The following is a 24,291-nucleotide window of genomic DNA, read 5'->3' as shown; positions in this document are numbered from 1 at the left end:
TCCGGCGTCGGGGAGGGGCGGGGGCCACCAGGACGTGGTCCGCCCCCAGAGGGCGGAAGGCAGAGCCCTTGTGTGCCCCTCGCTCACTCCAGTTCATGCCCACAGCTCCTGTGCAGAGAGGGACGAGTGGCACAGCTGTCTGAGCAGAGCCCTCCCTGAGGACTACAAGGCCCAGGCCCTGGCTGCCTTCCAGCATAGCGTGGAGGTGAGTGGGGTTTCTGGGGCGCCCGTCTCACAGACCTGGGTTTCCCTGGGGCCCCTGCACACCCACGAGGCCTCGCCTCTCCTTCCATCAGGGCCCTGGGTCCTCCCCGCGCCCGGCTCAGGGTCATCACTGTGCAGCCCAGAGCCTGGCACCTACGGCTCTGTTTGTAACCGAGGTCAGCTCCTGGGGGTTGCAGGGGAGCCTGTAGAAGTGGAGTCCACCCCGCCCACACACGTACACACCCCGTACGGGGTAGGGGGGCGCCCATCCAGCTGGTCTCCTGACCCCGCTGCTTGCCCAATTCCCCTGCTCCAGATACGGGAGAGGCTGGGGGTCAGCCTGGGGGAGAGGCCCCCGACCCTAGTGCCTGTCACACACGTGATGATGTGCATGAACTGCGGCTGTGACTTCTCTCTCACCCTGAGGCGCCACCACTGCCACGCCTGCGGCAAGGTGAGTCGCCGTCGGGGGCTGTGGGCGTGGGGGCGGCGTCGGTGGGGACCGGGGGGGCATCCAGCAGCTGCTGCGTGTCGGGCCCAGAGTGGGGCATGCTCACACCAACCCTGTGAAGTTAATTCCCCTTTTACTGGTACCCTCCCACCAGGACTCCAAATCCCAGGCCCATCCCACTACACCAGCAAGCTCTCAAAAGGAAGTCGTAGCGGATGTGGTGGTTATCCCGGGGTGGAAAGCATCCTGTCACGGTTAAGGGCACGGGCTCATCAGAAAAACAGATCAGCTTACAGCAGGGCGATGATAGTTAGCAAAAGTGTAGTGTATATTTGAAAGTTGCTGAGAGTAGATCTTAAAAGTTCTCATGGCAAGAAAAGAAAATTGTAACTGTATGTGGTAGATGGATGCTCACTGGACATTGTGGTGACCATTTCAGCATACAGTCTCCCCTGATGTCCACAGGGCATTGGTTCTAGGATCCTGGGATCCCCGTGGATACCAAAATCCAAGGACGCTCAAGCCCCTTATGTAAAATGGGGTCGTAGTTGCATATAACCTACACACATCCTCCCGTATACTTTAAGTCATCTCTAGATCGCTTATAATGCCTAATACAATGTAAATGCTATGTGAATAGTTATAAATACAGCATGAATTCCGTGTAAACAGTGGCCAGCACATGGCAAATTCACATTTTGCTTTTGAAACTTTCTGGAATATTTTTAATATTTTTGATCCACAGTTGGTTGAATCTGTGGATGTGGAACCCACAGACATGGAGGGCCCACTGTATATATGTATATTGAATCATTACATTGTACACCTGAAACTAAAATAATGTTACGTATCCCTTATATCTCAATTTTTAGAAAAGAAAAACAGATAAGCACCTGCACAGAAACATAATTACTGTGCTCAGAGCACGGGGCCCTGGAGGAGGTGGGGCAAGCGGGCAGGGGGCGCGGACGCGTCACTGTGCACGTGCTGGGGGGGTGAGACCCTCTGACACGCATCCCCCCACCAGATCGTCTGCCGGAACTGCTCAAGGAACAAGTACCCTCTGAAGTACCTCAAGGACCGCATGGCCAAGGTGTGTGACGGCTGCTACGGGGAGCTGAAGAAGAGGGGCGGGGACATCCCAGGCCTGATGAGAGGTACCGGGGACCACCCTCCCTTTCTTCCCCACGTGGCTTCTCCCAACCACCTTCCTGGGGAGGCTCTGAACAAAAGCAGCCCTCAAGGAAGAAACCATTTCCCCAAACGTTGGTTCTGTAGAAAGTGCATAGGTGCACCCAGAAGAAGGGTTCCACGGACAGCTAAGTTTGGGAAACGCTGGGTCCACGCGTCTGTGGCAAGGAGGGTTGGCCGGCGCTCACGTCTGCTCTGCGTAGCGGCCCTCTCTGCAGGCCTGTGTTCCGTGGGGCCTTTTTGCAATAAGGATGACGAGATGGAGAGCAGAGGCGTCGTGGTCGCGGAGGGGCTGAGGGTCCTCCAGTAAAGGAGCCCGAGGCAGCTGAGCTGGCCCGTGACAGCCCGTGCGCAGGGGACAGGCTTCGGCAGAGCAGGGTCAGCTGGAAGGAAAGCAGGTGGATCCTGGGCCTAAAACCAAACTCCCCCTCCCCCACCCTCCGGGGCCACCTGAGGCCATCGGAGAGGACAGCCCAGCCTCACGGAGACTCAGAGAAGAGGGGCTAGCCAGCACTCAGGGAAGGCCTGCTCCCAGCCCCGCCTTTGTGTTAGCAGAGGGGGCTGTGCCCGTCTTTCTGGTCACACTGAACCGCCCCAGTGAGGCTGGGTCCCATCTCGGGAGGGACGGGAGCTCAGATTTTACAGACACGTGGCTTCCTTGCCCATCCGCGTGGACGCTCACCTCCCTTCCGGCGCTTGTCTTGCTGCAGGGCGGCCCGTGAGCATGAGCTTCCCCCTGTCCTCCGCCCGCTTCTCGAGTAGCGCCTTCTCGTCCGTCTTCCAGAGCATCAACCCCTCAGCCTTCAAGAAGCAGAAGAAAGTCCCTTCGGCACTGACCGAGGTAAGGCAGGTGGGGCTACCTGCGTGGGAGGCTGCGGATTTAGAAGTTTCTCGGTCCTTCTCAGTGGACAGGGACCGACCCCCCGCCCAAGCCGGACCAGGCTCTTCAGGACAAAGACGATCCCTAATGGGAGGCGTCCTGACTCACGCTAACAAAGGCAGCCCTGAAGCACAGGCCCGTCTCCTGGGTGACCGAGAAGACACCTGTTGGTGGCAGAGGACAGGAGCCCAAGTGGTTGTAGGTGGTGCTAGGAGACATCTCTCCTATCCTTCTCTGCACCTGTCCCCCCAGCCTAGACCTAGTCCCCAGGGTTACTGCACAGATCGCCCGGGCACTTGGGTCTAAAGCCGTTCGTCCTGGCTCAGGTCTCCCACGTCAGCCCTTCCCTGCCCCCTGCCCCTGCCCCCGAGCTTTGCACCATTCTCTCACCCTGGGGGTCCCACGCGGGCTCAGGTGGTAAGCCTCCTAAAGGTCGTGGGGCTCTTTGCAGGAAACCTCAGAATTAGCTAAACTCAATTCCATTCTGGAAACAGGACCAGATTACATGTCTGTATTCTAATCACAACCACAAACAAATGTGTGCCATGAATATACATGCTGTCAAAAGAAGAGTGATCAGCTGTTTCCAAGTTTTTTCATTAATATTCATTATTGAGTAGCAGGTGGTAAGGGCTTAAAAAAATGTTAGGGATGCGGATTTTAAATGAGTACAGTTCTGTCCATTAACTTAATTCCTTTTGCATTTTAAAAATCTTGTAAATAACACATATGTGATAAATCTTGTAAATAACACATATGTGATAAAAAATTTTTCACAACACAGAAGACTATATGATGAAAAGTGAGTTTCTCTCCCTCCCCAGACTCCTTCAGTCCCACCCCTCAAAGGTAACCACCATCAGGTTTCTTATGGACCCTTCCAGAAATTTTTGTGCATATACATAATAAAGATAGACGATCATAGATCCTTTTTTTTACCCGAAAGATGATATACTGGGTCCTCTGTACATTTCTTCCAGTTAATTTATCTTCGATATCATTATTTCACAGTAGTTCATACACATAAATCTCACACTTCTTACATCGTGTGGCTGTCTCATCATTTATTTAACTAGTCCCTTTCCACAAATTGAGAAAAGATCACCCTCTCACTCCCACTGTGGTGTCTGCATGAGCTGAGCTCATAGAACCTGAGTGTTCTGTGGGTGCAGAGTTCAAGAACCGTTCTCACTCTTTGGGCATCAGGGCACTATGATCCTGGTGCTGTGTGGATCTGCCCCAGCCAGGATGGCAGTTTTTGCCCAAAGTGACAACCTTTTTGTTATTCAGCGAAGACTACACCGTGGGCTCTGCAGCAGCTCCAGAAGAAATGGGCGCCCGTCTCCCTCCGCCCCTCTCCTCTTCCCCCAGGAGCTCCACCTCAGCAGTGAGATCTGCTTCCCATGGGAAGGTCTGCAGGAATGCTGCCCCTGGAGCATCTGTCAGGGAGGGAGATCGCAGAGTCGGTTTCCCTGACGTGTTCTGTCCATTCTGCCCTTCTCACTCTGGGAGCTGCTCCAGCAGGTCAAGTGTGGGGAGAGAAGTCGAGTCTGGTGTTAGGAGTCCTGGGACCCGGAGAGGGGCAGGTTCCTTTCCTGGTACTTCTCAAAACACCCAGCTGGCTGTAGCTTTCTCTCCCTACACTGAAGTTAGCTGACCTTCAGAACATTTGCTGAGAGATCTGAGTTCTTACCCTCTCTTCAACTAAGTCAGGATTTGACCTTTGGTAGATCCCTCCATTCCTCTGGGCCTCAGTTTCCCCACCTGTAAAATGAGAGAGTCAGGTGAAATTATTTCAAAACCTGGCTTTATTGCTCTCATAGTAAGGTGAATATTTATGGAGCACTTACTGTGGGTCAGGCACTGTACCTGACAGGTACCCGTCTTATGTCACTTAATTCCAGTTTTACTAGTAAGGACACTGAGACTTAGAGGAAGTAAGTGGCCTGACATTACCCTTCTAGTAGCTGGTAGAGCCTGTGCTGGAGCCCTAGATTGGTCCTACTCCAAGCCTGTGTTCTTAGCCCCCATATGAAGCCTGTTCAACAGACCACAACCACTACTACTACTACTTAGAGGAGTTAACAAACTCATTAGGCAGGAGATCATAAAACCTTTCAGGTAAACAGTACAAAAGGGATCCCCTCTTAAATATAAGAAAGAAATAAGCTGAAAAGTACAAGAATCAATTTTAGAAGGAAGAAACTTTCCCCCAAATATCTGCAGTTTTGTAATTTGGGGGCTTGGGGGTTGAGGGCAGGGAACCAGGAATCTGAATCTCCACCAGGGGGCAGCACTCCTGCAGGCAGTTTTTGATTCCTGTGTCTAGGGTCCGCAAATGCTGTCAGTAAATCCTGTCTCTCAGACATGGTACAGTTTTGCTGCCTTTGAGGTGCTGGATGGATCCCGAGATCATCCAAGTCTCAGATTCCAAAGCACTATAAACACCCTGCCAGCGGGTTTGCAGTGTCATTTTGGCTCTGTGTAAACCGTGTCTACTACCTGGTGCCCTGACCGCCCTGCTTCCCTCTGCCAGGTGGCCGCCTCCGGAGAGGGCTCCGCCATCAGCGGCTATCTCAGCCGTTGTAAGAAAGGGAAGAGGCACTGGAAGAAGCTCTGGTTTGTCATCAAAGGCAAAGTGCTCTACACCTACATGGCCAGTGAGGTAGAGTGGCTCCTGCTTTCCCTCCTCTCCCGTGAGGGCCCGTGGGTTAAGCTCGTGCCTCAGACTGTCTGTGTGGGGTGTGCACTGCGCCTCCCCAGAGGGCGGTATGAGTCCTGCATCTGGTTCCCATGTCAGTTCCCACGTCGGTCAGGTGTTTACTGAAGGACGCCGTGTGGATATGCAGCCGTGCGTCCGTTTCCAATCTGAGCAATTTACCTTTTCTTTGTGGGGCTAAGGCAGTACAGCAGGCAGGCCTGTGCAGCATAGCATTTGGATATCACAGCTCCAGCATCCAGGACAAGCTGGCACTCCCTAAAAGAGAGCTCCTTTCCGTTCTTCCCTTCAGTTGTTTGAGACAAAATTCAGCAGCTTGGAGGAAGCTACCATACTTACTTACTTACTTACTTACTTATTTATGGTTGCATCGGGTCTTAGTTGCGGCATGCAGGATCTTCAATGCAGCACATGGGCTTCTCTCTAGTTGTGGCGCATGGGCTCCAGGGTGCTTGGGCTCAGTAGTTGTGGCGCATGGGCTTAGTTGCCCCATGGCTTGTGGGATCTTAGTTCCCCAACCAGGGATCGAACCCGCGTCCCCTGCATTGGAAGGCGGATTCTTAACCACTGGACCACCAGGGAAGTCCCACTTCTTTACCTTTTGTCTGTGCATTTGTCAGGGAACTGTATTGCCTCGTGGTAACTCTTCTGCTAAGTAAAACTTAAGTTTATATATATATATATATATATATATATATATATATATATATATATATATCATAGACCATCTTACATTTACGTCTACTAAAATATCGGAGAGAGGGCCTTGCTCAAGCCTGCTTGTGGAGTAGATAGGTGTGAGCTTGGCTGTACAGCAGGGGGCGCTCTGGTCCTGGCCCAGGCTGAACCTGTGGGATAATGTGAAAGATTTCCGTGTCCAGGCCCCACCATCTGATGGTTTCCACAGGTGAAATCCACTTTGAAAATTGGACTTAAATGCATTCTGCCCAGCTGCACAGGGTAGGTGCTTTACCCACAAGGATGTGCACATCAGCACAGGGCTGGCCCTTCTCCCCTGACCCCAGATGCTGGCAACCGGGCAGAAGAAGGCACTGCCTTCTTCCGGGCATAAAGCTTCCCTCATGAGGGGCCTGCAGCTGTGCCGGCTGCAGTCAGCCCCATCCTCAGGGATCCCAGAGACCAGGAGGGGTGCAGACACACAGAGGGGACCCACTGTGGGCCTGAGTGACTCGGGCACTGTGTGAGGCAAGCCCTCCCTGAGGGGGCCTTTCACTTACGGGTCCACAGATGGGGCTCTCCGTGCTGAGGAAATTGTGGATCTTTCTGGAACAAACTGAAATGTGCTGCAACCCAGGGCGGCATCTTCCTAAGTAGGCATTCCACAGGACACTCGCAGGGGCCCTCTGAGAACTGGGCTCTGAGAGAACCCTGAGTAGACAGTGTGTGGGACTTCCTCACAATAGTGCTTTTGAGTCTCTAATGAACAAGGGCGTGTTGTGGGTCCCCAGGATGTGGAGAGTCCCAAGGTGGCCTGAGAGCAGGCCCTTCCTCACAGAGCATCTCATGGAAAACACACTTGGGGAAGAAATGCTGGCTTAGACAGATGAACAAAGGCTAGTGATAATTAACCAACCACCAAAGAGAGTGGATCCTGTTTGAGAATGGAAAACCCAGAGGCCCCGGGTCCTGAGCAACAGTTGTCATGGAAGTGAGAGTGTGGGTTAATTTTAAAAGACGGATTTAAGTATGCTTCCAAAGCCACTTCTTCAGAGAGAGGAACTTGTACAGTTTCTCAATAAGCCTAAGCCAGTGACAGGACCAAGCTTTCAAATTCCATCAAAGAAAAAGATTTGATAAAATGGATAGCCAGTTTTCACTGTCTGCACTACCATGAACCCCGTCATGTACCCTGAGGTAACGCAAAGCAGATGTAACGTGCTCTCGGTAACAGTTCTGGGAGAGAGTGACTGTCAGAAATATATAGGAATCTTTTAAATGTTTTCCAATATTTTATTATTTAGTTAATATATTTATTATTATTATGTTTAAAAAATTTCAAACATAAAGAAATGTTGAAGGAATTTTACAGTGAACTGTCTTATAACCATCAACTAGATTATACAATTAACATTTTATTACACTTCCTTGAACAAATATCTATCTATTCATCTCTCATCCATCTTACTTTTTGATGCTTTTCAAGTATACTTCCCCCTAAGAGTTCAATATTTCTGTATCTTTTTTTTCTTTTGAGGTACAATTTATATATAATGAAGTACACAAATCTTAAGGATACTATCTGTTGAGTTTTGACTAATGAATAACCCTGTAAATCCCCACCTCACCCCTATCCCCAGAGGCAACACACTTTTGATTTTTTTCCTACCGTACATTAGTTATCTCTTTTAGATCTTCATACAAATGGAATCGTGTGTGACTTCTTCCACTCAGCATGTTTTTGAGATTCAGTCATGTTGTTGCATTCAGTAGTAGGTCATTTCTTTTATGACTGAGTAGTAGTCCATTTTGTGAATATACCAGTTTGTTTGGTCCATTCACCAGTTGAAGGACATTTGAGTTGTTTCCAATTTGAGGCGGTTATGAATAAAGCCAATTTAAACTTTTGCATACAGGTTTTTGTGTGAAAACAGGTTTTTATTTCACCTTGGGTGAATACCTAGGATTGGAATTTCTGGATTACAGAAGGGTATATATTTGGCTTTTAAGGAACTAGCAGACATTTTTACAGAATGGTGTAGCGTTTAACAGTCCCTGCAACAGTGTAGGTAAATTTGGGAGTTCTGGTTGTTCCATGTGTTTGTCGGCACTTGGTATTGTCAGTCTTTAATTTAGCCATTCTGGTGAGGGTGTAGTAGTATCTTAATGTGGTTTTAATTTAGATTTCCCTAGTGACTAATGACATTTTTCATGTGTCTGTTGGCTATATATATATTTCTCTTTGAGAAGTGTCTGTTCAGATCTCTTGCCCATTTTTTAGAGTAGATTGTTTGTTATTGAGTTACAGGAATTCTTTCTGTATCTTGGCTACCAGTCTTTTATCAGATAAATGTTTTGTGAATATTCTTTCCCAGTCTGTGGCTTGTCTGTTCATTTTTTTAAATGAATGAATGAATCAATCAATCTTTTGGTGAACAGAAGTTTATAACTTTAATGAGGTCAATTAATGTTTTCTTTTTTGGCTTTTGCTTTCATGTCCTAAGAAACTTCCGACTACTGTAAGTCACAAAGTTATTTTCTCCATATTTTCTTTTGAAAACTTTACTGTTTTAGCTTTTACATTTAGGTCTATCTCAAATTAATTTTTGTGTATGGTGTGAGATAGGGGTCAAGGCTCATTTTTTCCCCTATGGATATCCAGTTGTTCCAGCACCATTTGTTGAAAAGACTTTCCTTATTGGATTATTTTGGTGTCTTTATTAAATATTAAATGACTAAGTGTGGGTCTATTTCTGGGCTCCCTATTCTGTTTTACTGATATATTTACCAAACCTTATGCCAATACCATACTGTCTGTCTTATTACTATAACTTTATATAGTAAGCCGTAAGTCAGGTCGTGTAAGTCCTCCAACTTTGTTCTTTTTAGAGGTTTCAGTACAGTTTTGAATTTAATTGGTAAGGGTGAGCATCCTCTTGCTTTGTCTCAATCTTAAGGGAAAAGCATTCACTATTTCCCTCTTAAATATGATGTTACTGGTAGGTATTTTATAGATGCCCTTTGTCAGATTAAGGAAGTTCCCTTCTATTCCTAGTTTGCTATGAGTTTTTATCATGAATGGATGTTGAATTTTGTCAAAAGTTTTTTCTGATCTAGCAGTCTTTTTTTTTTAAAAACATCTTTATTGGAGTATAATTGCTTTACAATGGTGTGTTAGTTTCTGCTGTATAATAAAAATATGGAACGCTTCACAAATTTACGTGTCATCCTGGCTCAGGGGCAGTCTTTGAAAATTGATTCCCTTTTAGACACAAACTCTACTCCCGCTCCTCCTCCTCCCACAATCATTCTAATGTGCTTAACTAATTATATATCTTTGTTTATGTGTGATTTTATAAAGCTGTATTCTTTATGAACATGTATTTTTACATAAATATGTGTGTATAAAAATATCTTTATATATAAAAAGCTCTTTCTTTTTCCACTAAGCACTGTGATTTTAAGATCCATCTGTGTTCTCTGGGTACATCTCACCGAATTGTTAGCAGCTCTATAGCACAAACACCCTGAGTGCTCCATATTGAAGCACTGTGAAAGAGGGCCTGGGGGATGAGTACAGAATACGTTAACAAGGGTAACACTAGAAATCTGAGTCACTGATAAATCGAGTCAGTGGAAAGAATGTGGGGTTTTAGAAAGTGGTCACGAGTCCAAACACTGGCTCTGCCCCTTAACTCGCTGTGTGATCTTGGGGAGTTATTTACCTTCTTTGAGCCTCAGTTTCTTCTTAGAATGGGGGTGATACCTTCTATGATTGTTACGAAGATTAAACAAGATAATGTGAAAGTAAAAGTGCCTGGACCCTAAATGCTGTCACAAAATGTTAAGTTTCTTTTCCTCCTCGTGACTGGTGCTGGCGGGGAAGTGGGAGTGAAGAGTATGTGTGTGATAATTGCACCGTTGCCAGAGATGCCCCACACAGAGGGGCTCGTCATGCATGTTACATTGGAAGCATCGGTGATTGCTAAGCTGCTGACTGGGTATCTTGCCATGTTTAACATCAGTTTTCCCTCTGCCTCTCTGCAGGACACAGTGGCCTTGGAGAGCATGCCCCTCCTAGGTTTCACCATTGCGCCAGAAAAGGAGGAGGGCAGCAGCGAAGTAGGACCTATTTTTCACCTTTACCACAAGAAAACCCTATTTTATAGCTTCAAAGCAGAGGATACCAATTCGGCTCAGAGGTACCAAAATAACTAGTCGTGCGTCTCCTTGCCTCTCTCTCAGAAGGGAACGAGCTGTCACCCTGGGCTTTGGCTTCTGTTCTTCTCCATCCATCCTGTCCTTTCACGTCCCCTCGGGCCACAGCAGAACAGCAGATTTAAATTCACAGGCAGACCTCGGACATATTGCGGGCTCGGTTCCAGACCACCGCAATAAAGCAAATGTTGAAGCAAAGCGAGTCACAAACTTTTTGGTTGGCCAGTGCATAAAAAGTTATGTTTATACTGTAGTCTGCTACCTCTGCAATAGCATTACGTCTAAAAAAATGTACATACCTTAATTTGAAAAAACTTTACTGCTAAAAAATGCTAACCATCATCCGAGCCTTCAACAAGTCATGATGTTTTTGTAATAGTAACATCAAAGATCACTGGTCACAGATCACCATAACAAATACAGTAACAATGGAAAAGTTTGGAATATTGTGAGAACTGCCAAAATATGATACAGAGACACAAACTGAGCAAATACTGTTGGAAAAATGGTGCTGCTAGACTTGCTGGACATAGGGTTTCCACAAACCTTCAATTTATAGAAAATGCAGTATCTCCGAGCACAGTAAAGCAAAGCACAATAAAACGAGGTCTGCCTGTATTATGACTCATTCATACAGGTGTGCATTGATTCAGCAACCCTTGCACTGTACTCTAGGCGTTTTGCTAAATGCTAGGGAAACAAATATAGTAGGACACGGTTGCTGACTTCAGGCTAATAATAACGTAGTCTCATCATTCACGGGTTCCGTGACCAGAGTTCCAGGCAGAGCCTCAACACCAAGTGTCCCCTCTCTTCTGCGTTGCAGGTGGATCGAAGCCATGGAAGATGCAAGTGTGTTATAGCAGTTATCAAGCACGTGGACTCAGAGTACACTCTTAGGTTGATGCGTGGACCCTTCCAGAAGCCAATCTGTGTCTCCACTCATCCGGACACACATCTCGATTCAGCATGGGGCCTGACCTTGTTTGCTGTAACCCCTCTCTCACACCTTCACAAGTGGAACCCTTAAGGGATATTTATGGACCTTTTCTGTCTTCGTGTTTTCCACCCCCTCCCCAGGCATAAACTATTTCCTTTTCCAGTAGTGAGTTAAAATTTAGTAACATGAAGATGTGGAAACCAATAGAGAAGTACATTTTAGAAATGCAAGCTTTTTAGTAGAAACAAGCTTTTACAATTTTTACTCCTGGTAAACATGATGACCTTTCACGTTGTTGATGTCGGTGCCTCAGGTGAAATGAGAAACAACCAGCGAATAACAGCTACTCTCATCAAAAGCACTTTATTGTTTTACTGAGCAACAACCTCCAGTTTTATTTTTTCCAAGGGATTTACTTAAGTAAATGGTAGATGGAGTCCTGTGGACTAATTTGCCACCAGTACTGGCTGTGGCGCAAGGAGGCGACACCAGGAGGGTCTCCCTTACCACGGAGGGTGCAGGGCCACGTGGCACTGGAGCACAAGGGGAGGACTCTCTCCTCCAAGTGCCCACCGACCGGCAGACCGACAGGGCTTCCGAAAGGAGGTACTCCGTCCTCCCCACGGTGGTCCCAACACCAGAGTAGTGCGGGAAACTCCGCTGCTGGCAGATCCGGCCCCTGCCCCCGGAGGTCACTGCAGACCCTCCGAAGAGACAGGGGTCTGCTTTAATTTATTGTGTGCCTTCCTGAGTTTACCCCGCACAAGCTGATGTCGTTATGCTTGTGAGAACTATTCTTGTTTTCGACACGGTGATCCTTCTGCTGTATTCCTGAAGCCTTGAAAGAGATAAAAGGAGAGAAAACAAGATGCAATCAGAAGGTGAATTCGTGGTCTTGGCCAGTGGCTCTGGACACAGTGAGGGAGCACAGAAATAGTGGCCTGAAGATCCTCTCTGGGCGCCTGGGGCTCAGTCACCTCCCCGCTGATGACTGCTGCTCACGATGCTGGACGTGTTTTTACATAAAGCAGAGTGGTGGGGGGACTCCTTGTTACTCTCATCGAAATAAAAAACAATCATCACATTTTCTGATGTCCTGTCCCCATCTTCCTGCTGCCTGCCCTGTCCCCTAAAAAAGGCATCTGCCTGACAAACATTTTGTAAAAAGCACCATCTCCAGGAGTTATTTACATTAAATATTTTTAGGGGAATTTTTTTTTTCTAGTTTGCAGTTCTTTTAAAATGTTTGGTTAAACATTTAATTAATGATTCAAACTAAGTGATTAGAGAGGCCTTCTTATTAATTTTTGAGGGCTTTCATTTTCATCGTCAGACATATTGAAATGGGCCTTCTAGACCCTTTGAGCCTTTAGAAAGCACAGCAAGACTTCAGCACAAGGAAGTGGGCGCTTCTCCAACCTGCCCGTGCCACTGCCCGTTGTCAGTTTCTGAGCTCCGGGTAGAATTACGTCTGGAAGTCATCTGGAAGGCCTCTTTCACTGGATAACATCCTATTTCTGATACTCTGTAAAGAAGATGTGATAGGGCTTTTATTCTCAGTGAATATTTACCCTAATAAAAACACCTGGGTTGTAGCTAAAACATACTGGTTGGGTTTTGTCAAAGGAAGTAGCCACAGAGGTCCTCCCCAGCCCGTGTGTGACCGGGCGAGGAGCTGCCTGGTTACCTGGGCCTTGCTTTCACCTGTCCTCCCCGTGGTTCTGTGTGGACGCATTTCAGCCGATTTCTACTGGTTGACTTGGCTCATTGTCCCTCCCCTGCCCTTCTCTCTGTCCAGCTCGTCTTACATGTTCATGTCACCGTCTGTCCACTGGGTGAGCCCAGAGTAACTCGGGCCCAGAGGCTGGAGGAGTGGCTGCCCAAGGCCCCACGATACCTGCTTTGCCCCCCTGCTCCCCAGGCACAGGACAGCCCCTGGGCACATCCCCAGCAGAGGCTGTGTTTCTAGAGAGGAAGCTGTGCTGTGGCTTAGAAACCAGAACACACTCCAGGAGCCCTGAGGCCCGGTGCCTTCACCTGTCACCCGGAGACCCTTCCAGCTTCCCAAAGAGATCAGGGGACACAGCGCACACCGGGCGTTTGTAGAAGTGGACCGAAGGCTGTGACACTGGAAAGCAGGTAGCACTTACTTTACACTCTGGTGGTTTCACAGCTTTCCTGAGACTGGATGTGTCTCTCCAGTCTGGACTGGTCCTCATAAGCAGGAAGAACTCTGTTCGTTGTCACTAACGCAGAGCACACTGGAACATCGTAGTGTCCCGGGACACTGATTGAGTTCCTGGGTCCTAATAAGTCTTCTATTAATACATGTCAGAAATACACTCTGAGTTGTTCTGCTGAGGCTGACAGATTCCCTGACCACTCGTTCTGCTTTGGATGCAGCCTGGGCAGGTGAGGCGTGAGGGGCTGATGCCCAGGTGGTGTGCTGGTGTGCACCGACCCCAACGGCCCTGCTGCAGCCCCAGAAGCAGGTCAGAGTCCTTTTCCCATCTAGTCCAGCCTCTCGTTTGATTGACAGTGTAAATGGCATCGCTGAACACTGAGGCCCTATGTGGGGACTGAGGCCGCCTGGGCTGGGAGTGGTGGGAGCAGATGGAACCCGAGTTTCTTTTTTTTCTTTTTTTAAATTTATTTTTGGCTGCGTTGCGTCTTTGCTGCCGTGCGCGGGCTTTTCTCTAGTTGCGGCGAGCGGGGGCTACTCTTCGTTGCAGTGCGCGGGCTTCTCATTGGGTGGCTTCTCTTGTTGGAGAGCACAGGCTCTAGGCGCGTGGGTCAGTAGTTGTGGCACTAGGGCTCAGTAGTTGTGGCGCACGGGCTTAGATGTTCCGTGGCATGTGGGATCTTCCCGGACCAGGGCTCGAATCCGTGTCTCCTGCATTGGCAGGCGGATTCTTAACCACTGCGCCACCAGGGAAGCCCCCGAGTTTCTTTCTGCTGTGGGGCAAAGTCAGCCACATGCTGGAATATTCTTCCCTTCACGGATTCAGCCTGTGATATGCAGCTGCTGTGAGCAGGGAAACTTCTGTGCTTCCATGTATTAACTGTCAGTCAAGAGGACAAATGTATCCACACTGAGATGTCTGTTTCCAATAGCAAGTAAAGGAAAACCAACCTCACACTGGTTTAGACAGTTAGGAAATCAGCTCAACAAGAAGTGGGGAAGCAGGGCAGGTTCAGGGCTGGACAGTATCCCCCAAGCTCCAAGCTCTTTGGGTTACTGACCTGTCGTCCATTGTCAGCTTGATTCCAGGGCTGGTTCCCAAGAGGCTGACCGGTGACTGCTCCCAGTAATGGGAGCTACCGCTGGCCTATTCACAGCCCCCAAGGAGGGGGCTCAGCTCCCTGTAGCTTCTTCTTAGAAGCACCCAGCAGACCCTCCACACGGCTCCAGGACCACACTTCCTGAGCAGTCACTGCAAAGGGCACCACTATGACTGGCAGAGACCAGTCAGCTGGGGGAGAGGGAGCTGGCGGAGGCAGCTGCTGGGGATTCACCCACAGTGGCCACTCTCTGGACCACATCTTCTGGAAAGAAGACTGTGGTTTGGATTAGTGTAGTGCACGGGCTGTGCCTTGCCATGGATTTGGGGGATGTTCTGTGATAGAGTAACTTACACAGCCATCATTGGGGCATCTATTATATATATATATTTGCTGAATATTACTGTAAGTGGCATTGGGGAGGCTGGTTTGATGTTATTGGTATTTTAAGCCCCTAATCAAACACAATTATTAAATCAGCAGCCAAACAGCACTGACCTCTCATGGGCTCGTAGAAGACCTTTGTGTGATTAACAACAAATGATAGCAAACATCTCGGCACGAAGGGCTCTAAGCACCTTAACCCCGCTCCTCCATTTAATTCTCCCAAGGACCTGTTGAGGTGAGTTGTTTTTCTGATTATTATTATCCCCATTTTGCAGATGAGGAAACTGGGGAATAGAAATGTTAGGTCACTTGCCCGGGGTCACACATTCACAACTGGCAAGCCCATGCTTGTAACTGCTCCCCTGTGGTGCCTCCCTCGAATGTGTGTGAGCTGATACTCAGGGCAATTTTCTGACACTTGCAACATGAAGTCCCTCCTAAAATCAACAGAAATCTCTAACTGCCCAGGAGCAATCAGTAGGACCTTTTCTCCAATGTTATAACAAACACAGTGTTGAGTCAGAGAAAAATTGTGCGTTTTTTTCTCCAAGCAGAATCCTTAGATGTTGTCACGTCAGGTACCATCCATGTACATAATCCAGTGTTATTTCAATATACTAATTGCAACAATGAATACAGTTCTGTTTTTCTGCAATCATATGCACAAGATTTACCTCAACTTAAAATGGGGATCTGGATATTTAAAACCCAAAGTACACATGCTTTAAAAATAATTTAACATTTCACATTTCTAGTGTTATTCAATAATTGACATGTTAGGATGCACACTCAAATATGAGGGATTTTTAAGGTAAGTAACCTTGGGGATTCAGCACATTTCTCTCACTTACATAATGGAATAGCTTAGAATTCCTATGATGGATTTATAAATAATAACCTAAAAATTGATCAATTACTTGCTATTCTCAAACCCTTTATGAATTTACATCCTGTGGTGAAAAGACAAGCCTGAAGGTTATAGTTAACACGTGTCCTATAAGAATGGACAAGAAGTCTTATTTTGGGAAGGAAGCCATCATACCCTTGCCACACCAGTTCCAAGCGGAAGGGAGCACGTGTTCACAGAACACTTCTGTGTCCTGGGGGGGTTGCACCCCCAAGAGAAGGGGGCTATTTCCAGAAGTGAAATCAAGCCAGTGCAAGCAATGCACAGCCCGGGGTGTGTTGGTCATGTGAAGCCAGAGCAGTGTGTCAGGGTGACAGACCACAAATGTACAACTTGCTGCAGCCAGAACCTGGGCCACTTTACCAAGGCTGCCCCCCATTGGGGTGCAGTGGGGAACAGCAGAGGGAGAGCTGGCCCTGGGGACAGCTGTATAGGTTCTGTGGCCTGAGACGGCTGCCCCACTGTGCATGTGTGGGTGGCTTCAGGCTCTTCCCGTGGCCCACCCGTCTCCTCTGGGGTGCCCCTCTCTAGGTCTGCAAGTGCCCTCAGGAAACTGTGGACAGGCAAGTTGGGGATCCAGGGTTGGGAGGGTCTGGGAAGGTTTTCAGAGTAAAAACTTAACTTAGTCCGTGGGCAGTGACCTCAGCTTGTGGCCAGGCTTGGAGTCTGTGGTACCAGTGTACAGGGTCTATCTGCAGTGTATAGTCAGATCCTGAGCTGAAGAAAATGAGACCCGAGAGTGTCTGAAATGATGTTTTAGGCACAAGGGCTGTCACTAGTATCGTCAGACAGGACTGCAAGGCCCCTTTTAGAATTCCACACTGTGCCAAACGTTATCAGGAGGAATACACGACTAAGGTAGTGAACATCTGAGGGGAAACCAGCCTAACCGAGCCAGACGCCGGACTACAGAGGCAGTGCCCAGCATCACAACATCCCCTTCCACCAGAACTCTCTCTGGAGAGGCTTAAGGCCCCGTGGCCACCCTCACAATGTCCTGGTGATCATGGAGTGATTTCGCAGACAAGTTCTCTACATGGTCTGGGTCTCTTCGGTGCACAGATAATTGACGATGTCTTAACAGGGAAGGGCATTCTGTGTTGACAGAGCAGAATGATGACGGGCCTCTTTTCTACTTTGATCATCTTTCAAGGGTGCCGTTAAACTAGAGCCAGTGTATAGAGCAAGAGAGAGGCTTGGACAAGAGAAAATCTGTATCAAGAAAGCACAAGACAAAAAAGGAAGAAAGCACCATAAATGAGTTTTTTTTGTTCTTGTTTTTCAAACTGGACAGTATCCCCCAAGTTCCAAGTGAGTTATGAAATCAATGTAATGGGTCACAACCAGGACCCGACCCCTGCCCCCCACACCAAAGAGCAGAGTAGAAGGCAGCAAAATATTCCATCATCCTTAAGGACCATTTCATGACATTTTTGTTTCAATCATACGTGTATGTATATACTATATGTGATATGCTGCTTGTTGATAAAAATGTATTTATGCTTATAGATCATGGTCAAAAAAATGTTAAACCACTAGCCTAAGAGTATCAGGTAAGGAAAAAAAAATAAAGAGCACAAAGTTGCAGTCAGACACATAATGAGCCAAAACAGAAGAATAAAAGACACATATTCAAATGTAATGACACTTCCAGTTTTATTTTTTGAATGCTTCAAAATATTACAAAGAGGAAAACATAAAATTCATGGAAAAGCTACCCAAATTCTTTCAGTTATTCTGGAAACTGACTTTACATCCTGGGGTGAAAAGACAGACTTTGCTTATTGAAACTCTGATACGCTCATAAACAATGACTTTCCTAATACAGAGAAATGCTGATTTACCTAAGTCATTTCTGAAACGTCTGTGAACAAGTCAAATTTCATGTTGATACTTGGAGCCTCAAGAAACACCTAGATAATCGGGAAACATGCATTTCTTGGCTCCTTCCAAAACCTACTAAAATAACAGCAAATGAATAAAAAGATATAACCTAAAGGACAAAGAAAATCCAAGAGGCATAGGGTATGGAAATGGTCAGCTCATTTTTGGAAGATATAACATGCGTGGACAGTGGCAGCTAACTTGGCAGAGGAGAAAGCTAACACCGTAGTGCCCCCCGGGAGAGACGCCAGTGAGACATATCATCCCCTGCCTCCGGAAAGGCTTGGAAGCCGGAGGCATCGTATCTGGGAAGGCCATGGTGGGACTCAACAGGAGCACCAGTGGAGTCTCTGTAAGGAGTCATGAGACCCTCATCCCCTGACCCCACCCTATAGACAAGTGACTGCCCTGGAAGGAGACAGGAAACACACACACACTTTGGATTCAGCTTTTTTTTTTTTAATTTTATTTATTTATTTTATTCTTGGCTGCACTGGGTCTTTGTTGCTGTGCGCGGGCTTTCTCTAGTTGGCAGTGAGTGGGGGCTACTCTGCGTTGCGGTGCACTGGCTCTAGGCGCATGGGCTTCAGTAGTTACGGCACACGGGCTCAGTAGTTGTGGCTCGTGGGCTCTAGAGCGCAGGCTCAGTAGTTGTGGCACACAGGCTTAGTTGTTCCGCGGCATGTGGGATCTTCCTGGACCAGGGATCGAACCCGTGTCCCCTGCACTGGCAGGCGAATTCTTAACCACTGTGCCACCAGGGAAGTCCCTGGATTCAACTAAACGGGGGGGGGGTGGGGGGGTGGGGCTCCTGTTTCCTGCCTGCCAAGTTCCCTCTCCTTGAGATGAAAATGTGTGCTCAATAGAAGGAATCAAAATTCTGAGTACAACAGTTTTTTTGTTGGGAGACTACCACTGAATGATGCTCTAATCTGAAGGTGGCTGAAAAGACCCATTATGAAGGACTTTCATTTGCCCGGAGGAGTTTGGATTTTATCTGATTAGTCCAAGGTCCTAAACTGGTTCTGAGGCCCAGAACCATGCTTAAGAGATGCTGCTTGCCCTGCACAGTTTAAAAACCATTTGCAAATTGCCCACATTTTAAAGTTAAGAAATGTTTACGTTTACAAATCTAGATTTCTGGTTTCTCTTGAGAAATCTGAGATGCGTCGTCTCTGGACCACATTCCAGGAGCTGATGAGGGGCTCTACCCCTTTAAGTGGGCACTGAGCTCTCCAGGTGTCACTACCACCATTTAACATACTAATTGTGTTTGTATCAATTTCTTAACCTCCCTTAGATTGTCTGCCAGACTCCTGCACCCTCCCCCAAGGCCCCACATGAGGCATCTTGAGTTTTTACTTCAGCCCTCAGCAATGCAGAACCATTAAAGACCTTCATAGATAGAAGAGGGCTAGGAGAGGCTCTGTTTCAGCAGCAGCACAAAGGGAGCAAGGAAAGATGAATGAATGAAAGAGGAAGGCAGCTAGTTAGACTGGTTAGGAAGGCTAGGAAACTACGCAGCAGCGGCAGCGAGATGGAGATAAGACCTAAACTAGGGACCAGTGGAGGAGGGGCCAAACCTGAGGGTAAAACCAAGGGGATTTGTTGTTTAGACCCTCAGTCTTAACAGTGTACCCAGAGCCTCCTGAAAGCCAGAAGCCTCAGGCAGCGTCCCATCTCTCCCCAAGGGAAAGGGCAGGATCCAAAGCAAAGCACTTACGGGAGAGGCTTTTCCAAGGAACCTCTGCTTCGAGGTGCATTCCCTGGCCTGCAGTGAACAGGCTGTGGGGTGGAAATAATTTCTTTAAGAACCTCAAGGAATGCTACTATTTAACTTTTAGACTTCATCAGTGAAAGGCTGGTAGTCCCAAGTGGGTTCGCTCTTGAGATGGTGCTGGGTTAGTGAAGAACTCCAGGCCTAAAGATTGAGAGTCCCAATTAGACGACATTTAAAAACAAGACATCCTCCTGAGCCTATTCTAAAACGGGACTAAGGGCAGGTGCATTTTTCTGAGAAGATAATCTGATTTTCCATCATGTTTCCAAGATACTTGAGCCAAGTACAACTTATTAAGGCATGGGAAGCCCCAGGTCAGAAACCAAATGGTCATAACTCTCAATAAAAGCCATTCTGGAGGGGCTCAGGACTCACTCTGACAGTGTTCCTGTGTTCCAGAACCATCCATCCACTGCAGGGTTGGTCTCTCTTCCTGGGAAGAACAAGGGCCATTGATACAGAGGTTGAGACCTCCTCAAGTAACCTTCTACTGTGACAGAGCTTGACTGTGACAGAATCACGGAGGTGGGTAGAAGAGGGTTTTCTTCCTTTCGAAGTCCTCAAGGACAGAAGAGAAGAAATAAGCAGAAATAACTATTAATAAACGTTACCACTTGCTAGCCACGTGACTTTGGCGAAGTTGTTCTTCCTCTGTTAAAGGCCTCTGCCTCTTCAGTTGTAAGAAAGAAAAAAAAGATAATACCGTCTACTTCACAGGGTTATTATGAAGATTAAACAGGATAATGTGTAAGTGTAAGGAATGTGCAATCTGGTATTCAATGATTATGTCTATTCAGGTACCAGATTTTTAAAAAAGAAAAAAAGGCTAGGAACAATTACGTGAGGTTTAAAAGTTTATTTTATAAACATGTCATAATTATACAAATGACAAACAGAAGTTTCAGAAATTGATTACTGTATATAGTAATAAAGCATAAGCTTTTATAGAAAAATTGACATAGATATACATAAGTACTTACGAAGGTAATTATTGTCTTCCTAGTCTATGAAAATAAAAAAAAACATTATTTACACTATCACAAAAGCCATACCCTTATAGGTAAAAAAAAAAAAACTCTACTAGATAATAGTAATTTTAAAAATTTAGCACATCTACAACTATTGTTTAGTCAAAACTTGATTTTCATTGACTCAACATTTATCATTTAAATGCAAATTCAAAATAAGCTTGGATGGCAAAAAACATTTACTCTGTTAGGTACAAAATGAAACCGCATGATCTAGTTCCTGCTCTCAGTTAATGATTGCAGAACAGACTGCTTAAGTGTTGTGGGAAAAAAGACCTGCCCAGAGGACCACAGAGGGCAGAGGTGGGAACACCTGGATCTCATTCACAAGCACCGTGTAGGGAGCTGGAAGCCCCAGGCTCATATCTCAGCTCCAGGAAGTCACCAAAACCTTGTTTTCACTGAGTTCATCTGTAAAAATGGGATGATGATATGAACACTGTTTACCATACACTGTTGCTGTGAAAAGCATTCATTCAATAAATGCCCACTGCAGGACTTCCCTGGTGGTCCAGTGGTTAAGACTCCACCTTCCAACACAGGGGGTGCGGGTTCGATCCCTGGTCAGGGAACTAAGATCCCACATGTTGCACAGTGCGGCTGAAAAAAAAAAAAGGAAATGCCCACTTCATGCCCATTCTGTACTTCTGTACTAGGTACTGTGTTAAGGGCTGAGATGGAGTGGGACAAGGCACATTTCGATACAGGGCTCAGTACGGGTAGGTGCTGAGGCGATGCACACACAAGGGCTGGGTACTGCTGGATATATCATTCCCTCTGAGCCACTGGCCCTGTCAATGAGTAATCTTCAGGCATAGTTAAGGAGTTAAAAAAGATTCTTTTAAAACGTTAAACAAAAAGTTTTGTCTTTTTTTTTGCCACACATTTTTGGAATTAGATCAGTGATTTGGGCCTGTAGTGTGCATCAGAATGATCTGTGATGCTCAGTAGAAGTGCTGATGCCAGGCCCCACCCAAAGCTTACAGTTTCAGACCCAACGGGGGGGCCTGGCAGTTCTGAAGTACACTCCACAGTTAAGAACACTTTATTTTAAAGGCTGATAAAACGTTAAAAGCACTGTTAATGCAAATGTGGATACATCATATTAACAGTCAAAAAGAAAGTATAGCTAGTATAACACAACATGTATAATTTTGTGATTATAAAGTCCATCAAGTGTTACAAAGCCATTTAAGAGTTCTCACTAAAAGCTTCTACCAAAAACCACAATGGAACAAAAAATAGCACTATGGCAGTGGTGCCCTCAGCTTGCAGAAGCCTTTTACCTGCTGATATTGTTTGCAATCTGTGTGTGTATGTACATGTGCTTCTGTCTTTCAGGGGAGGAAAAGTGCTCAAGCCCATCAAGATTGTGAACTTTGCTATTACTTTTAATATTGAACAGCTAACCTTTTAACTCAGTGGTCCCCAACCTTTTTGGCACCGGGGACCGGTTTCATGGAAGACAATTGTTCTACAGAAGGAGGGGTGCGGGGTGGTTGAGGCGGTAACGCGAGCGATGGGGAGCGGCAGATGAAGCTTCGCTTGCTCACCCACCGCTCACCTCCTGCTGTGCGGCCCGGTTCCTAACAGGCCACGGACCACTACTGGTCCACGGCCCAAGGGTTGAGGACCCCTGTTTTAACTGGAAATTTTACTGAATACTACTACAAACAGAGCAAACTGATGCAGCATGGTTTACAACATAAACCTCAAGGAGAAAAGAACTAGATTAGAGCCCTGGCTTCACTTTCTGCACCTGTAGCACTGGGAAGGTCGCTTCACTTATCTGGGTATCAGTTCCTGCACCTTAGTAAAATGAAATAACAGTGCCTTGTTCACAGAATTGCTGAGTATTAAATGGAGAAAATTAAGAAAACTATAAGCCATCATAGAAACATTAACTATTTTTAGTATTCATTTCAAAATCTAGTACAATTGTAATTTGTTTGCCAAAAAAAACCCTTAAAACTCATTTAAGTGTGTATTTTAAAGCTATATCTAGAAGTATTATATAACATTAAAAACAATTTTGGGGGAAAAAAAAGTACACAATTACAAAGCAGTCCATGTTTACAAGGATTTACCATCAAAGTACTGTGTTCCCTTAGGCATATCATTTGACCTCTCTGGTCTCATCCGCCTCTCCTGTAAAATCTTTCTGCCAGAAGAGGATTGGACCATTATCATCTCTGAGACCCCTTCCAGCTTCAGGGTCTGTGGTTCACCCTGACATTATAAATTTAACTCTTTTTCTCCACTTACTTCCTTGCAAGGTGAAAACAAGAAAGGAAAATGGGTGCATTTCCTATCAAAAATTTTACAAGATTATGGACAAAATACTCAAATTTGGGGTCACACTGATAAAAGCCCAAATGGCCACTGTTTAAGAAAAAAGGTTAAACGATCCACCTTGGAGTCAGTATTCATAATAAAGATGAAAAGTGCAGGAAAAAAAATCAATTAGCAGAGGATCTTCGGCCTACAGAGAAAGCACGGTGATCAAGGAGTCTGGCCTAAGCACTTTAGGGCATCTCTGATAAAACAGTGGTCCACACCTTCCAAAGCAAGTCAAAACCACTTAAAAGAGAGAAGTAGCTAATGAAAACCTACAACCCAAGATTCATACGCTCAAGAGAAGCAATTGTACTTATATAATTTAAGCAATTCTGCAAAGAGTTTAATACACACTTAAGCATGGTTTACTCGTCTCAAATCGCGATACTCTTTATGCACTTGACCGGATATTCTCAGAAGCTGGTGCCTCCTCGGACCATCTATACCGAGCAGGGCACAAACAGTTCAATACCCACCCAACAAACCACCCGCTTCCGACGTACAGGCTCTCCGCTCTGTTATTGCTTCCTCAATCAACACAGAGGTTTCAGCTCGGCGGGAGCCGGGGTGGAGGACGTCACAGTGAGAACATAGCCCCTACCCGGCCTCAAGGAGCTCGCGGGCCCCCGAATAACGGTGCCCGGCGTTCCTGGCCTTCGAAAACGACCAACCAACCCTTTACCCCAACGACCTCAGCATTTAACCTACACGGTGGCCCTACAGCGGCGCGGGCCCAGCCCGGGCAGACACCCCGGCGGACTGCGAGGAGCCTTGCGCCTGCCGCCGCCGCCGCCGCCCGGGCCGGGCCGCCAAGGGGCCGGACGGAGCAGCGCGACCGCCGCGTTCCGTTGCGCGCGCGCGCCTCAGCCAATCGCGTGCTCGCCCGCCCCCCGCGGCCACGGCGAGGCTGGCTCTGGGAAGAGGAAGAAGAACATTCGCCCTCCTCCTACCAGCGCGCGGGCGGCGGCGGCGGCGGCACCGGGGTCACGAACTCTGACCTTTCACTGACAAAAACAATAACAAACCCCTCCTTCCTCGCGACCCCGGCGGCGCCTCCGGGCCCGCCCGCGCCGCCCCGCTCCCACCTTGGCGTCTCGTCTCTCGCCCGCTGACCTGCGAGCCCGCGGCCCGGGGCTCCCGCCATCCGCCGACGCCGGGAAGCCGGCCTCCCCGCGCCCTGCCCTCCGCGCCGGGGGCCGCCCGCCGCAGACACGGGACCTGCTTCGAGGTCGCTTTGGCGCCAAATCCTGAGGTAAAATTGAAAAAAGGCCGGGGCGGGCTCGGGCCGGCGGCGGAGGGGGCGGTCCTGGCGCGCGGACATGGAGGCGCCGCGGCGGCGGCTGAACCCGACCCTTTTACCTTTGCCACGGGGCGGCGGCGCCGGCGCCAACCGCTTTGCATAGTG

General features: G+C 47.4%; 3 protein-coding genes and 1 long non-coding RNA gene across 9 annotated transcripts in view; 2 read left to right on the top strand and 2 right to left on the bottom strand.

Moving 5' to 3' along the window:
* The window catches only part of FGD5 (FYVE, RhoGEF and PH domain containing 5), a 114,817-nt gene extending 101,934 nt beyond the window's left edge, over window positions 1-12,883 (top strand). For both annotated transcript variants that reach the window (XM_082413451.1, XM_082413450.1), the window contains exons 15-21: window positions 106-205; window positions 521-658; window positions 1,683-1,812; window positions 2,557-2,687; window positions 5,263-5,391; window positions 10,171-10,325; window positions 11,168-12,883. In XM_082413451.1, coding sequence (XP_082269577.1) covers window positions 106-205; window positions 521-658; window positions 1,683-1,812; window positions 2,557-2,687; window positions 5,263-5,391; window positions 10,171-10,325; window positions 11,168-11,204 — 820 coding nt within the window. In that variant the 3' untranslated portion in view covers window positions 11,205-12,883. The remainder of the gene's footprint in view (window positions 1-105; window positions 206-520; window positions 659-1,682; window positions 1,813-2,556; window positions 2,688-5,262; window positions 5,392-10,170; window positions 10,326-11,167) is intronic.
* MRPS25 (mitochondrial ribosomal protein S25) overlaps window positions 1-24,291 on the bottom strand; it is a 229,285-nt gene that overhangs the window by 94,379 nt on the left and 110,615 nt on the right. The window contains exon 5 of one of the 4 annotated variants that reach the window (XM_082413514.1): window positions 17,725-17,816. The exons of 2 other annotated variants lie outside the window; for them this stretch is intronic. In XM_082413514.1, coding sequence (XP_082269640.1) covers window positions 17,740-17,816 — 77 coding nt within the window. In that variant the 3' untranslated portion in view covers window positions 17,725-17,739. Of the gene's footprint in view, window positions 1-17,724; window positions 17,817-24,291 lie in introns of those variants that run through there. One more of the 4 variants, XM_082413511.1, reaches the window with a different exon arrangement.
* On the bottom strand, window positions 20,363-23,475 carry LOC309638042. The gene is made up of 2 exons (XR_014250971.1): window positions 23,363-23,475; window positions 20,363-21,149 (listed from the first exon to the last, which is right to left on the bottom strand). It is a non-coding gene; the product is annotated as an uncharacterized lncRNA (long non-coding RNA).
* Window positions 23,821-24,291, top strand: part of NR2C2 (nuclear receptor subfamily 2 group C member 2) — a 93,842-nt gene continuing 93,371 nt past the window's right edge. Inside the window, exon 1 of one of the 2 annotated variants that reach the window (XM_082413476.1) lies at window positions 23,821-24,138. The gene's annotated coding sequence lies outside the window, so the exon portion shown is untranslated. The remainder of the gene's footprint in view (window positions 24,139-24,291) is intronic. The other variant, XM_082413477.1, reaches the window with a different exon arrangement.

Source organism: Balaenoptera physalus (genome assembly GCF_965194825.1).
Source record: "Balaenoptera physalus genome assembly, chromosome: 11".
NCBI lineage: Eukaryota > Metazoa > Chordata > Mammalia > Artiodactyla > Balaenopteridae > Balaenoptera > Balaenoptera physalus.
Note: the sequence above shows the minus strand (reverse complement) of the source record. Positions and strands in the feature narration are given on the sequence as shown.